The following is a 15,012-nucleotide window of genomic DNA, read 5'->3' on the forward strand; positions in this document are numbered from 1 at the left end:
GATCCTAAAGCTCCTACAAAGGCACTTTTGCCTATGGATGGATGCCAAATTATTGGGAGGTTGGGGAAGGGGCACAAATGAGGGACGTGTTATTCAGCCATGTTGCTGACATCATTTTCTGAAGTTGGTTGTCTTTATCCAGTAAAGGATAACTGGATGGCTGGAAAGAAGTGGAATATTCAGTTGTCTCTTCTCAGTGTCAAATTTCTGTTCTCTCTTTGCTTTGTCCTCTTCCTCTAAGTGCAATTTCTTTCAGTTATGAAAGCTAGAAGTTCAAGATCAAGGTATTGGCAGGTTTGGTTTCTCCTGAGGGCCATAAGAGAAGGGTCTGTTCTGGTATCTCTCTTTGGCTTGCAGACGGCCACCTTCTTGCTCTCTGTGCTCTCAAAATTCTATGTATTCTTAAAACTCTTCCATAGCTAGCTAACAAACATCAGTATTTCACATCCTAGCACTAGTTTTAAGAAATTAATTCCTTTAGGTACTGGAATCAGTGAAGAAAAATGGATGTCAAAGCCAGCTGACAATGTTTTCACAAGGAAAGATGTAAATTCAAGACAACCACTAAGCATAAGGGTAAAGCACTGGCTCCTTTGGGCACTTGCTAGAGGTCTCAAGGGATCTCCTCCAGGCCCTTGATGACCCAAGCAGCTGTACTTGTGGTCTACTCCTTCTCCCGGGCTAAAGCTGCTCAGATTCCAAACACAAGCGTTGCAGAGTGGTAATGAAATATTGTGGACCCTAACCACTTTGCAAGTGATCTTTAGGTGCCTCAAACACAGAAGCAGGCCCATTGATTACAGTTTATGTTCTTTTGGTAGCACTTTTTGGGCATGAGACTGGCCATGCTGTAACGTGGTTCTGTGCCACTCTTCCTCACTGGACTGTGAACAGCTCCATAAGGGTATGAGCTGAATTAATTAGGGGAAAGGTGGAATGTGGTAAATGTAGTACTTTATAAAAAAGGACATTAATAATTACCACAAAAATATAATTAAGGTTTGCATGCACATATACTCACATATTTCATTTGAGAACTTCAGTGCTATTTATTTCTATTACAGCTAAACATAAGATGCCCAAATATATACAAACAGTACAAATCTTAAACATTTTTACAAAGGTGAAAATGTAAAGAAATGGAGACTATGGATTTATGTATATAAACAATTCACTCTGAATCCCATCTGATGTGAAAACCTAACTGTATTTGATACAATTATGTTAGAATTACAGTGGACAAAACTGATGAAATTCTAATCCTCAATAGCCTACAGCAAGTAACTATTAAAATTAATGCAACCTTCAACTATTCTCCTAAGTACTGCTGCTATAAAATTTCTATTTATTAAAACTTCAATTTTAGGGAACAAAACTGACCTTAGTGCTATTTCAGGAAAGAGAAAAAACATTAATTAAATCTTCAATTCCCAACTTTTAAAGTTTAGAGCTCTTTAAGTATTCTAATCTGCAACAATTTTTGGTTCATTGCTAACTTTTAAAATAGCTTAAGACAATCAATGTGATTTAAGGTCATTTTTTTGTCTGGATAGCACTGGTTTTTGTCTTTATACTGAAGCAGTAAGGCAAGAAAGTGTTTCCTTTTCCAACTCAGATACAGAATATCCATTTTAAAATTCAGGGACTAGAATCACTATAAATAATCCTTTGACCAACAGGGTATTAAGGCTGTTGTGATTTTCCTTTATATTTAAACTGTAACATATGATTAGCAGTTATTGCCTACAAATGTTGAATTTATAAGCATTTGGGCTTAAATCACAGGACGTAAAATATTGCCATTTGTCTATACTTCAATTCCAGTTAATGCACAGTTTTCACAATCACCTTTGATAAGTTTGAAGACAAAGTTAGAAAATGCTACACCAAAGCTGAAACTGGAGGACTATGCTACAAGGAAATATGCTTGAGGGGTCAAGAGTGGTTTTCCAGTATCTGGTCAGTGTTGGCACAGTGTATCCCCTAGCTCTGCACAGAAATGTGCAGGCCACACTCCAGCAATCATGGCACTGTGTGGGTACGTTTAATGCTCCAAAGGGCCTGGCCTGCTACTTACCAAAAGTGACATGTGTGGCTCTGTGAGAACCACCAGATGCCAGTTAGAATACATCCTGTCTGCTGCAACATTCTTCTTGGAGGCAAGCCCTTCTAGATATGTGAATGAGAAAATCACATAACCTAGCCCGCATAAAATTTCCTAAAATAATTTCCTAGCAGGAATGTGGACCAGGCTTTGCAGTATACATCTACCAGTGTTAGCACCATATTTAAGCCTGAAATGAGGTAAAGATAAACTCTCAGATAGCTTTGGGTAAAAATTACAGTAGCAATTTTGAATGGGGTATTTACAGCAGTGTTCTTCCTGATCATTAAAATAAGCTGTTTGAAGAACTATTTGATTCCAAGTATATATACCCAAGTATGTATTGAAATCAATAAATTATACAAAGCTAGGGGTATACGCTTTTAGCAGAGGAAATGTAGCAAAACAGAACTCTCTTTTTCAAAGTCAAACTGTCATTATTGGCTTGATGAAATAAAATATACTCAGACAATATCACAAGACCAGTTTACCAAATGGCAATGTCCAGGAATTCCACTTTTCAGGGCATGGTCAAGTTTACGGTAGATGCTACCTAGTCAACATCCAGCTCCTACAGAAACTACATTAGTGTATTTGTGTCTTGCTGGTCGCTCCATTTAACAAAAAGGTGAGTAGCTTCTCTCTCTTCCCCAGCTATTTTAGTCTATGTAGACAAACCACTTGTACTTACCATCTATATACAGGAATGGGGAGGGAAAGACCCTAAAACTTCGTTAAAATCTGGAAGGGATAAAGTTTGTTTCAGCAAATAAAGTTTAGGGAATAACTAGATAAAATGAGGTAATTCTCTAATTTAGTTCCTATAAATTGATCAGGTGAAACAATGTGTAAAATAAAGAAAAAAAAGCAGCTAGCTTTTGGGAGCATAACAAAACTAATTTTTCAAAGAATTACCATTATTTATCAAGTAAAATATAATCTTGTAGTTAAAACAAGACTGGAATTCAGTCTCTAGCCAGGGCTGGTCTTGGTGCTCAGGCAGATGCTTATTACTCAGTTTGACCAAGATTCTTCAAAAACACTCACCAGTAGTATTTTCATCGGACTCTGTTGACATCCAGATGAAAATAGGAGGAACTTCCCCCTGCAGCCTATAGAAACATGTTAGGGAAACAGTGTAAGGTTTGTACTTAACCTTTTAAAAATTCAGCTGAATACTGCAGATCATTCTTCAGAAAACTCATGTAAACATTCATCTTTTATAAATATGCTGGTGCTAACTGCACCTAACTATAATATAGAGGTATAGCTTCACTATGTCTGCAAGAATGCTGATTAATATATAAGATCTTTCAGTTCCCTGTCCGTCAATTCATTCACTTCCATGATCTTCTCTAAATGTTCCATGTATCGGCCATGGTCCTGCAGGAAATGAGGGACCCTCATGTTTTCAATAACTGCCAATCCTTTTAAGCGATCCACATCTTCATAAGAGACCTGAAAAAAGGAAGATAGTTTTTATACGTAAGTAACTTCTTCCCGAAGTCTTAAGTGAAACTTTACATGGACTGGTTTTCAAATTACTTTAATACCTGCAAAGTAACAAAAATCAGTGACTTCCTTTACTATATTAAATAAGAATGTGTTTTAAAAAATCACTAGTACTGGGCGCCTGGGTGGCGCAGTCGGTTAAGCGTCCGACTTCAGCCAGGTCACGATCTCACTGTCCGTGAGTTCGAGCCCCGCATCAGGCTCTGGGCTGATGGCTCAGAGCCTGGAGCCTGTTTCCGATTCTGTGTCTCCCTCTCTCTCTGCCCCTCCCCCGTTCATGCTCTGTCTCTCTCTGTCCCAAAAATAAATAAACGTTGAAAAAAAAAAAAATTAAAAAAAAAAAATCACTAGTACTGATTCAACACTCAATCTTGGACTTATACTCAGTTTGTCTAGAAATTATACAACTAAATGTAATACATGTGTATGAGAAACTCTAAATCTAAACAAATGTCCTAAATTTAAATAAAAGAACCCAGGAAATAGCTAGAATATAAATGCCATATTATAGAATTAGGAAAATCAGCACAATTATATACTGAATTCCTATTTTCTATTTAATTTCAGAAATAGTGTTTTATGTTGAATTATTTTACTTTTATTTTGAATTTTTGTAAGCAAATATTTTATAAAATTTCACGTTATTCACTTACTTACATAAAACGTTTCACCCATAAATACCAAAGATTGGCTTAAGTTCTAGAAACTGTCATTACAACTTTAAATTCGAAAACATGGCTGGCTTTAAAAACTACTGTCTTCTGATCAACACTCTTCCTGATTCAGTGGAAAGATTATAAAGAAATCATGTTCATATTGTATTTTATTACATTTTAAAATTTAAGTTATTGAAATTATTTGAGTATTTATACCACTAAGTGTAATGAAAATGGGTGTTGTTGTTGATATTGGTGTGGTTTAGTAATTTATTTTTCCTTTCTTGACTGAGGAGACACAGCCATAAATATGTTGCTAAAAGTCAATGTCCAAAAAATTACTGTGTCTGTTTGCTTTTAATTTTTGGTGTTTAATCCACTTTGAGTTTATTTTTGTCTATGGTGTAAGAAAGCAGTCCAGTTTTCTCAGCACTATTTACTGAGGGAAATTGTCTTTTCTCCACTGTATATTCTTGCCTCTATCATAGATTAATTGATAAAGGCATGAGTTTATTTCTGGGCTATCCTGTTCCATTAATTTACGTATCTGTTTTTGTATTAACGCCATACTGTTTTGATCACTACAGCTTTGTAGTGTTCCTTGAAATCTCGGATTCTTACACATTCAGTGTGGTTCTTCTTTATTCAGATGGCTTTGCTATTCGAGGTTTGTGGTTCTGTACAAATTTTAGGATTATTCTAGTTCTGTGAAAAATGCTACTGGTATTTTGATAGGGATTGTGCTGAATCTGTAGATTGCTTTGGCTATTAGGGAAATTTTAACAGTATTAATTGTTCTGATCCAAGGGCACAGTATATCCTTCCACTTGTTTGTGGCATCTTCATTTCTAGATATTTTATCCTTTTGGTACGATTGTAAATGGGACTAAATTTCTCTTTCCGCTTTGTTATTAGTATGTAGAAATGCAACAGATTCCTGTGTATTAAATTTGTATCCTTAGAAAAATATCTCAGCTGAGATTTGGGTAGAAAAAGTCTAAAATGAGCCCAGCACATTTTACTTAGCCAGCAAACATGATGACATGTTTCTAAAAACAAAGGAGTAGCCAGTGGAAGGGCTGAATAAAAGAGTAAGTCTGGGGGTTCCTGGGTGGCTCAGTTGGTTAAGTGTCTCACTCTTTTGATTTTGGCTCAGGTCATGATTTCTCGGTTTGCAAGATTGAGCCCCACCTTGGGATCTGCACTGACAGTGCAGAGCCAGTTTGCGATTCTGTGTCTTCCTCTCTTCTGCCCTTCCCTCACTCATACTCTCTCAAAGTTTTTTTTTTTTTTAAAGAGTAAGTCCATAACAATACTACAAAAAAGAATGAAATGTAAAAGAATCAAAATATCTCTATTTTGCTACCACTAGTGTAGTTAACTGGGCAAAGAACAATGGATATTAAAACCATTCCTTGAAAGATTTAAGGAACAGTACATTCACAGGTATTACCCCACAGATTTACTTATTTAATACAAAAAAGATACCTTTATTTTCTGATCTTTCCAGATCTTTCCATTGTAATTTACCTAGTGATCAAACGAAGTATCACTGATAATGGAACAAAATCACATGTGTGCTTTCTAGCGTGATGCACTATAAACTATACAAGTCACGCATGTAGTGTATTCTTGGTAAAAAACGTTTAGCCTGAATCTAACCATAAGAAAACAATTCATTAATCCAGATTGTAGGAATTCCCAAGAAAATGGTCCTGGACTCAAAAATGTCAGGAAAAACAAAAACACTTGGTAGAGGGCAGCACAAGAGGAACTGTTACAGATTAAGAGACTAAATATTATGAACAAATGCAGGATCCAATCCTGATTGTGAGCCAGGATCCAAAGGACATTTTTGGGATAATCTGAGAAATATTAAGTAGACTGTGTTTTAGATATTGTATTGAATCAGTGATACATTTCTTTGAAAAAATCACATGGTCGTGTCACAATATTTGGGAGATAAAGGGGAAAGTGTTATATTTGCAGCTCACTTTAAAATGCTTTAGAAGATGTACATTAAAAATACATTGCCAAATTTATTTTTCCCTTCATTTACCTCTTATTGTCCACGAAGAAATTCTGAAACTTGGTTTTCTAACAACCATACTTCTTCCCTCCAGTTATCACAAGAAGGAAACTTACTCCAACACAAAGTATAAAAACAATTTGAACCTGAATCTTATTGAATCATTAAATTGAGCTGAAGGAAATAATGACCCCGGGTGTTGGTTTCACACCAACCAATGGTTTTGCCATTGGTTTCACTCACCTTCCCCAGAGCAGTCAGTAGATGAAAGTCAATGGTCTCTCTGTACCGGAGGATCTGCAGGATGCCATCCAAGTAGACCTGGTCTTTACTGAAGCACCCTGGAGGAACCACAATAGCATTTATTTTCTGACGTTTAGTAAAATTACTAGGTAATTAGATACTAACCCATTCCCTTTACTGTAGGAATCAGCCCTGAGTGAAAATATACACGGCAAATTAACTGTCTTCATAACATAAAATAGAGGGTCTTGGGAAGCACCAGGATAATGTGCCGAGTGGCAGCTTCCCTTTAAGAATTTTTTCTCTCCAGATCCCCACTCCCATAATTAAAGCAGCATTTTTTCCAGTTATAAAGAAACATAGGTAGTTAAAAATATAGGACTCATAAATAAGTCACCCACACTCCCACTATTTGGTCATAACCCTAACTCCCATGTACACAGAGGCACTTGAGGCAAGGGGAAGGATGGCTACAAAGCAGTGAATCTCAAAGGCAATGTGAAGACATGGGATCTCAGAAACCCCTGGTTTTTAAAAATGCTACTCCTTACACCACTAAAAAGTTATAGGTAATGTTGATACTATTCCTCCATATGAAAATAAGAATTAGAACTGGATTTTAACATGGACACTTAAAAGCAGAACAAAATATGAAGACATGGAAAGTAGGAACAGCCCACGGGAACGGAGACTAGTTAAGAGTGTTCCACTCACAAAGAAAATTTTTCTCCCGTGACATAACTTATGTAAATTTTCTAAAACTTTGCTCTATTAAACGGACTAAAATTCTATCCTCCATTAAGTCCTACATTAAGAAAGTATTACTTTTTTTAGGTATGCTAAAAGCATAGGAATTATGGACAAAAAGTGGGACACTTTGTAAACTAGGCTCCTATCTCATAAGCTGGTCCTACTTTTCAGTAGGAACAAAACTCTTATTTGAGATACATAATGCATGAGCCCTGACTGGATCTAGATTTTAAAAAATGGCTATAAGGAACACTTTCCTTATAGCTATTTTTCCTCCACAGAGTGGGAGAAAATATTTGTAAATCCTGTACCTGACAAGAGATTTGTAATTAGAACATATAAAAAACTCTTAAACTCAATAAAAGTAACCCAATAAAAAAATGGACTAAGGGTCTAAATAGACAATTATCCACAGGAAATATGCAAAGGACCATGAAAGCACATGAAAAGATGCTCAACATCATTAATCATCAGGGAAATGCAAATCAAAACCCCAGTGTGGTAGGACTTCCAAGGAAGGTGGCAGAGTAGGAGGATCCTAAGCTCACCTTGTCCCAAGATGGAGATGATTATTAACACCCACATTAGTGTAAATAACTCAAAAAAACAACCTGAAGACTGGAAGAACACACTCTCCACAGCTAAATGTAGAGAGGCCACATTGAAGAGGGTAGAAAGGGCAGAGATAGATTGTCTTCAGGAGAGAGGAACACCGTAACCACGCAGGAAGGAGAGAGGATCATTGTAAAACATAGTGAAGGGAGAGGAGCAGATCCCACACCTGGCACCCTACACATAGGGGACCTGCACTACAAAGACAAATCCCTTAACATTTGGCTTTGAAAGCCAGAGGGGCTTAGCTTCATGGGTTCTTACAGTCAGTGGGGCTTAATACCTGGAACTTTAAAAATCACGAAGCTCTGGCATGGGAGACCTGGAGAGCAATAGGAAACTGAGTCCCTAACCTTAAAGAGAAAGCATACCAAACAACCCCACTGAGGTGCAGCATAGAAGCAGCACTGGGGTGTATGGGAAGGAGACTTATTTAATAATCTCAGCATGTGTGCTGGAGGGACAAGAATCTTTAGAAGACTTCTCCAAGAACAAAAGAGCTGATGGGTGCCATCCCTCTCCCAACCACAGCCTAGATACATGGACACATGCAGGAACCAGAACAAATACTCTCCACCTGGCTTGCTGACAGTGCACCCTGCCGCCTCCAGCCCATCCTCAGCAGTTCTCCAAAAGAGCTACAGGTCCCCTCAGAGAGCAGACCCTCGCCCAGCTTGCAAAGCTGTATTCTCCTGCGGATCCACCCCTCCATCCTGGCCTCCACAGGAGTTTTCCCAGATGGCTGCAGGTCCCCTCCAACAGCAGACCACTGTGGATCTTGCAGGCACCATATGCCCACCCCAACCACACAGCACTACAAAACCTCTTCTTCATAAGGCCACTACTCTCAAGAGCAGGAAAGGTAGCTGACTTTACTAACACAAAGAAACACATCCAGGAGAGTTAGAAAAAATGAGGAGACAGAGGAATATCTCCCAAATGAAAGAATAAGACAATATCCCTGCAAAAGAGCTAAATGAAACGGTTTATGCAATATGCCTGACAGAGAATTTAAAGTAATGGCCTCATGGGCTTGAGAAAAGAGTGGAAGATTTCAGTTAAGACCCTCGACAAAAAGATGGAAAACATAAAGAACCAATCCCAGATCAAGAACTCAATAACTGATATTAAAAATACACTAGTGGGAATAGATAGTAGAGTAGAGGAAGCAGAAGAATGGATCAGCAACCTGGAGGACAGAGTAATGGAAATCAAGAAGCTGAACAGGAAAAACAATAAAAAATGAAAATAGATTAAGGAAACTCAGCAACACCATCATGCATAATAACATTCTAAGGACCTCAGAAGGAGGAGAGAGAGAAAAAAGAGGGAAGAAAATTCATCTGAAAAAATAATAGCTAAAAACTTCCCTAATCTGGGGAAGGTAAAAGAAATCCACATCAGGAGGCACAAATGGCTCCCGATAAAATCAACCCAAGGAGATCCACACCAAGATATATAGCAATTAAGATGGAGTTAAGATGGTGGAGTAGTATGGAGACTCTGAGCTTGTCACCTTCCTGAAACACAGCTAGATCAGCACCAAACTATTTTTGAACACCAAGGGAACCAATCTGAGGATTAACGCAACAATCTGCATAATTTGAGCCAGAGAACTTGGCAGGTACATGGTGTGGAAAGGTGAATTGGGGGACAGAAAAGTCACGGAGCCATGGAGGACAGGGAGCCATTTTTGCGGAGAGAGGACGGCGGGGGGGGGGGGGGGAGAATGCAGCGGATCGGGATCATGTAAGAAAAGCACTCCCCCCCCAAAGCAACTAGAGAGAAAGAAAAAGAGTGAAAACACAGGGAACTGGGCAAGAAATCTGTTCCCCAAAACTATTACAGAGTAAAAGGAGAGGGTTCCAATATCGCCAGGATTCTATAAACTGTGGAGCGCAGTCTGAAGTTTCGGTGCACCTGGCAGTGCTCTGGTGAGGAAGTGGGACAAATCCCCAGGAGCAGTACTCTGAAAGGTCCCCGTGTGCCATACAGGGAGAAAAGATTCCCCTGCTAGGAATCCATTTGGTAGAGGTCTCCCAGTGGGCAAAAGTCCCACCAGACCTCAGAGAGCTGCCACTTTTGCTGAAATTGGACCAAAGACACTAGAGTGCAGGAAAACCTGGTGCCAGCTGTGTTGTGATTTACCATAAACTCTGAGCCTCTGCTGCTTTGGGAGCAGGCAGACATTTTCTGGGACAAGCCAGCACCCAGCCATTGTTCAGCAAGATCTTCCCCCAGAGAATCAGTGCAGGTCTAAACCGCAGGGGTCTCTGAAGGGTGGGGTTTTGAAACACAGCCCCATCTGAGATAAAACTCTGGAGGGAGGCACCACCTTGTAGGCAGACAGCTTGAACAGAAGGTAAGGTGGGGAGTGGATGGAAGGCTAAGAAAAAGGAGGGGTGTTTGATCACATGTTTGTGAGGGCACAAAATTCCGTGCCAGAGATTAGAGAGCTGGGTGAAGCTATTTTCACCTCTAGCAGGTACATAAAGAGACCGACCCCACTGAGCTAAGCAGAGCCACCAAGTGGAGAACAGAGCTGTTACACCACACCCTGCCTACCTGTGCCCTCCAAGCACATCCCCCCTAAGACCAGCACAAATCCCTTCCAACTGCTTAGTCTACAGACTATAGTATGCTGCAGTTTCAATTCTAGGGGAAACTGGATATAACTTCATTTGGGTCTCATGCTGTTTGTTGGTTTGGTTGTTTTCTTTGCTTCTGTTTTTGTATGTTGTTTTTCTTTTCTTTCTCTTTCTTGGATACAGAAAGAGCAAAATTTTAAATTTAAACAATTTTTTTATTCTATTTTTTTTTAAATTTTAAATGTTTTTTTCTCTTTTCTATCAAGCTTCTCTGAGCAAGTAGACTGGAACACACCTAGGATCTAGCTTCCTTTATTTGATTTTTTTGTTTTGTTAGAATATATAGTAATTAAAATGGCAAGAAGCAGAGATTAAGAGAGAATTTTAAGGCAGCAAGGGAAAGGGGGTGCCTGGATAGCTCAGTTGGTTGAGCGTCCAACTTCAGCTCAGGTCATGATCTTGCAGTTTGAGTTTGAACCCCATGTCAGGCTCTGTGCTGACAGCTCAGAGCCTGGAGAGTGCTTCGGATTCTGTGTCTCCCTCCCTCTCTGTCTCTGCCCCACTTGCACTCTTTCTCCAAAACATAAATAGACATTAAATTTTTTTTTTTTTTAAAAGCAGCAAGGGAAAAGAAAACAGTTACACACAAGAGAAACCCAATTAAGACTATTAGCTGTTCAGCAGAAACTTTGCAGGCCAGAAGGGAGTGGCATGATATATTTGAAATGCTGAAAGAAAACCTGCAACCAAGAATACTCTATCCCACAAAGCTATCATTCAGAATAGAAGGAGAGAGAGAATTTCCCAAACAAAAGTTAAAGGAATTCATCACCACTAAACCAGCCTTACAAGAAATGCTAAAGGCATTTCACTGAGTGGAAAGGAAAGACCATAAGCAGGAATAAGGAAAGTAGGAACCACAAAAGTAATAAAATAGAGCACATGTATAAAAATCAGTCAAGGGATTCACAAAATAAAAGGAAGTAAATTATGACACCATATACCTAAAATGTGGTGGGGAGAGGAGTATAGATTTAATGCTTTTAGTATGGTTTACTAATGAATAACTTAATGAAGAGACTCCAGCAAAAATTCCTAGAACTGATAAATGAATTCAGTAAGGTTGCACAACACAAAATCATTATACTGAAATCCACTGCATTCCTATACCCTGCTATTGAGCATATAGAGAAATTAAGAAAACAATCCCATTTACAATTGCACCAAAAATAAAATACCTAGGAGTAAACTTAACCATGGAGATGAAAGACCTGTACTCTGAAAACTATAAAACACTGATGAAAGAAACTGAAGGTGACACAAATGGAAAGATACTCCATGCTGATGGATTTGTACAATATTGCTAAAATGACCATACTATGCAGAAATTTCCAAATTTAATGCAATCCCTATCAAAACACCAATAGCATTTTTCAAAGAACTAGAGCAATTAATCCTAAAATTTGTATGTAACCACAAAAGACCATAAATAGCCAAAGTAATCTGGGAAAAAGAACAATACGGGAGGTTATCACAATCCTGATTTCCAGATACATTACCAAGCTCTAGTAATCAAAGCAGTATGGTACTGATGCAAAATAGATACATACATCAATGGAAAAGAATAGAGAACACAGAAATAAACCAATGATTATATGGTCAATTAATCTTCAGCAAAGGAGGCAAAAATATTCAATGGGAAAAACTTTCTTCAACAAATGGTGTTGGGAAAATTGGACCACTTTCTTACACCATACACAAAAATAAACTGAAAATGATTTAAGGAACCTAAATGTGAGACCCGAAACTAAAAATCCTAGAAAAGAGCACAGGGAATAACTGGACACTGGCAACATTTGTCTAGATCTGTCTCCTGAGGCAAGGGAGCACAAAACAAAGAAAAAAAGAAACCAAAAGAACCACTCTTAAATATAGAGAATAAACTCATGGTTACCAGAGGGGAGGTGGGTGGGAGATGAGTGAAACAGGTGAAAGGAATTAAGAGTACACTTATTGTGATAAGCACTGAATAAATATAGAATTGCTGAATCACAATATTGTAAACCTGAAACTAATATAACACTATACTAATGACACTGGAATTTAAAAAAATAAAACATTTAAAAAACTAAACAAAAAACCACAATGAGATACCCACTAGGATGATTATAATAATAATTTTTAAAATGAAAACAGTAAGTGTTGGTAAGGATATGGAAAAATAAAAACCAAAGGATGGCAGAGCAGCATGGAGACCCTCCCTCAGCTTCTCTTGTCCCTGAAATGCAGCTAGATCAGCAGCAAACCATTTTGCACACCTAGGACTGAGCAGAGAGAATTTGCATAACTTGAGCCCAGAAACTGGCAGGTACACAGTGTGGAGAGGAGAACTGGGGGAGTGAAAAGCCACAGCAGGTAGGGAGCTGTTTTGGCACAGACAGAGGAGAAGAGTGCAGTCATTGGGAGAGTGCAGGGAAAACACTCCCCTGGAGAGAAAGAGTGAAAACACTTGCAGGGGACTGAACAAGAAATCTGTTTCCCAAAACCACTGACAGGAATAAAGGAGAGAGTCTCAATACTACTGGGATTCTATAAACAGTGGAGCACAGAGTCTGACATTCCAGAGCTCAGTGCCTGGTGGCACTCTGGTGAGAAAGCAGGGTGAATCCCCAGGAGCAGGCAGAGTGGTCCAGGGGTCCATGTGCCACACAGGGAGAAGTGCTTCCTCTGCTTGGAGTGCATTTGGTAGAGGTCATAAAGCCTCCCCACAGGGAAAGGTCCCAGCGGACCCTGGAGAGCAGCTACGTTTGCTGGTATTGGGACAAAGACACTGGAGTGTGGTGAAACCTGGTGCTCGCTGTGTGTTGTGATTTGCCACAATCTCTGAACCTCTGCTGCTGCGTGATGGCATGAACATTTTCTGGAGCAAGCTGGCCGTTCGCCATTGCTCAGTGAGACTCTCCCCTGAAGAGTTGGAATGGGTCCAAGCCACAGGGGTCTCTGAAGTGTGGGATTTTGAAACACAACCCCATCGGAGATAAAACTCTGGAGGGAGGTGCCACCTGATGGGTAGACAGCCTGGACACGAGCAGGGTAGAGGCGGGGAGGGGAAGGAGTCCTGAGACCCGTGCTCGATCACAGGTCAGTGAGAATGCAAAGTTCCTGTGCCACAGATTAGGGAGCTGGATGAAGCCATTTCCAACTCTCCTGCACATGTGCATGCACACCACACTGATCCACCCCAGTAAGCTAAGCAGTGCCACCTAGTGGAGAACAGAGCCGTTACACCAAGCCCTGCCCAACAGCGCCTTCTAAACACATCCCCTAGACGACCAGCACAAGTCACCCCACCTGCTTAGTGTACCAACTACAGAGCACTTCACAGTTTGAGTTCTATGGGAAACTGGATGTAACTTCATTTGGGTTTCATTCTGTTTGCTGGTTCATTTATCTGTTTAAATTTTGTTTTCTTTCTTTTCCATGAATACAGAAAAATTTATTTTTAATTTTTTAGATTTTTTTGTTCTATTCGATTTTGTTATGTCAATTTTTAAAAAATTTTTCTTTTCCCCCTTTTCTTCCCCTTTTTTCTCTATTCCATAAAGCTTCTTTCAACAAGCAGACCAAAACACACCTAGGATCTAGCTTCATTTATTTTTTTTAATTTTTAAAAAATTTTTTAATTTAAATTTTTTATTTTATTAATTTTTTCTTCCTCCAAAATGAAAAATGAAGGAATTCATCCCAAAAGAAAGAACAGGAAGAAATGACAGCCAGGGGCTTAAACAACACAGAAAGAAGCAGGATGAACTAGAATTTAGAACCATGATAATAAGAATATGTTGAAAAAAAGCACAGAATCCCTTTCTGTGGAGATAAAAGATATAAAATCTAGTCAGGACAAATTAAAAATGCTATAACCAAGGTGTAATCTCGAATGGATGCCATGATGGCAAGGACAGATGAAGCAGAGCAGCAAAATCAGTGATATAGAAAAAATTATGGAGAATGAAGCAGAAAAAAAGACGGAAACAAAGGCAAAAGAGCACAATACAAGACTTAGAAAACTCAGTGACTTATTATAGAGGAATAACAACTGAATCCTACAAGTCCCAGAAGAGAACAGAGAGAAAGAGAGGCAGAAGGGTTATGTGAGCAAGTTACAGCTGAAAACTTATCTGGGGAAGGACACAGACATCAAAATCTAAGAAGCACAGAGAACTCTCATTAGATTCAACAAAAACTGACCATCACCAAGACATATCATAGTCAAATTCATAAAATACACAGACAAGGAAAGAATTCTGAAAGAGCAAGGAAGAAAAAAGTCCTTAACCTATAAGGGAAGATAGATTAGGTTTGCTGCAGACCTATCCACAGAAACTTGGCAGGCCAGAAAGGAGTGGCAGGATATATTCAACGTGCTGAATTGGAAAAATATGCAGCCAAGAATTCTTTATCCAGCAAGACTGTCACTCAAAATAGAAGGAGAGATAAAGAGTTTTCCAGGCAAAAACT

The 15,012-nt window shown here is 38.9% G+C and overlaps 1 protein-coding gene across 5 annotated transcripts in view; it reads right to left on the reverse strand.

Moving 5' to 3' along the window:
• Nucleotides 1-1,030: 1,030 nt before the first annotated feature.
• The window catches only part of KIAA0895 (KIAA0895 ortholog), a 75,671-nt gene continuing 61,689 nt past the window's right edge, over nucleotides 1,031-15,012 (reverse strand). For 4 of the 5 annotated variants that reach the window (XM_045495318.1, XM_045495313.1, XM_045495315.1 and 1 more), the window contains 2 exons: nucleotides 6,545-6,642; nucleotides 1,031-3,562 (listed from right to left, as the gene is read on the reverse strand). In XM_045495318.1, coding sequence (XP_045351274.1) covers nucleotides 3,401-3,562; nucleotides 6,545-6,642 — 260 coding nt within the window. In that variant the 3' untranslated portion in view covers nucleotides 1,031-3,400. The remainder of the gene's footprint in view (nucleotides 3,563-6,544; nucleotides 6,643-15,012) is intronic. The other variant, XM_045495314.1, reaches the window with a different exon arrangement.

This window comes from Leopardus geoffroyi, chromosome A2 (genome assembly GCF_018350155.1).
Source record: "Leopardus geoffroyi isolate Oge1 chromosome A2, O.geoffroyi_Oge1_pat1.0, whole genome shotgun sequence".
Classification (NCBI taxonomy): domain Eukaryota; kingdom Metazoa; phylum Chordata; class Mammalia; order Carnivora; family Felidae; genus Leopardus; species Leopardus geoffroyi.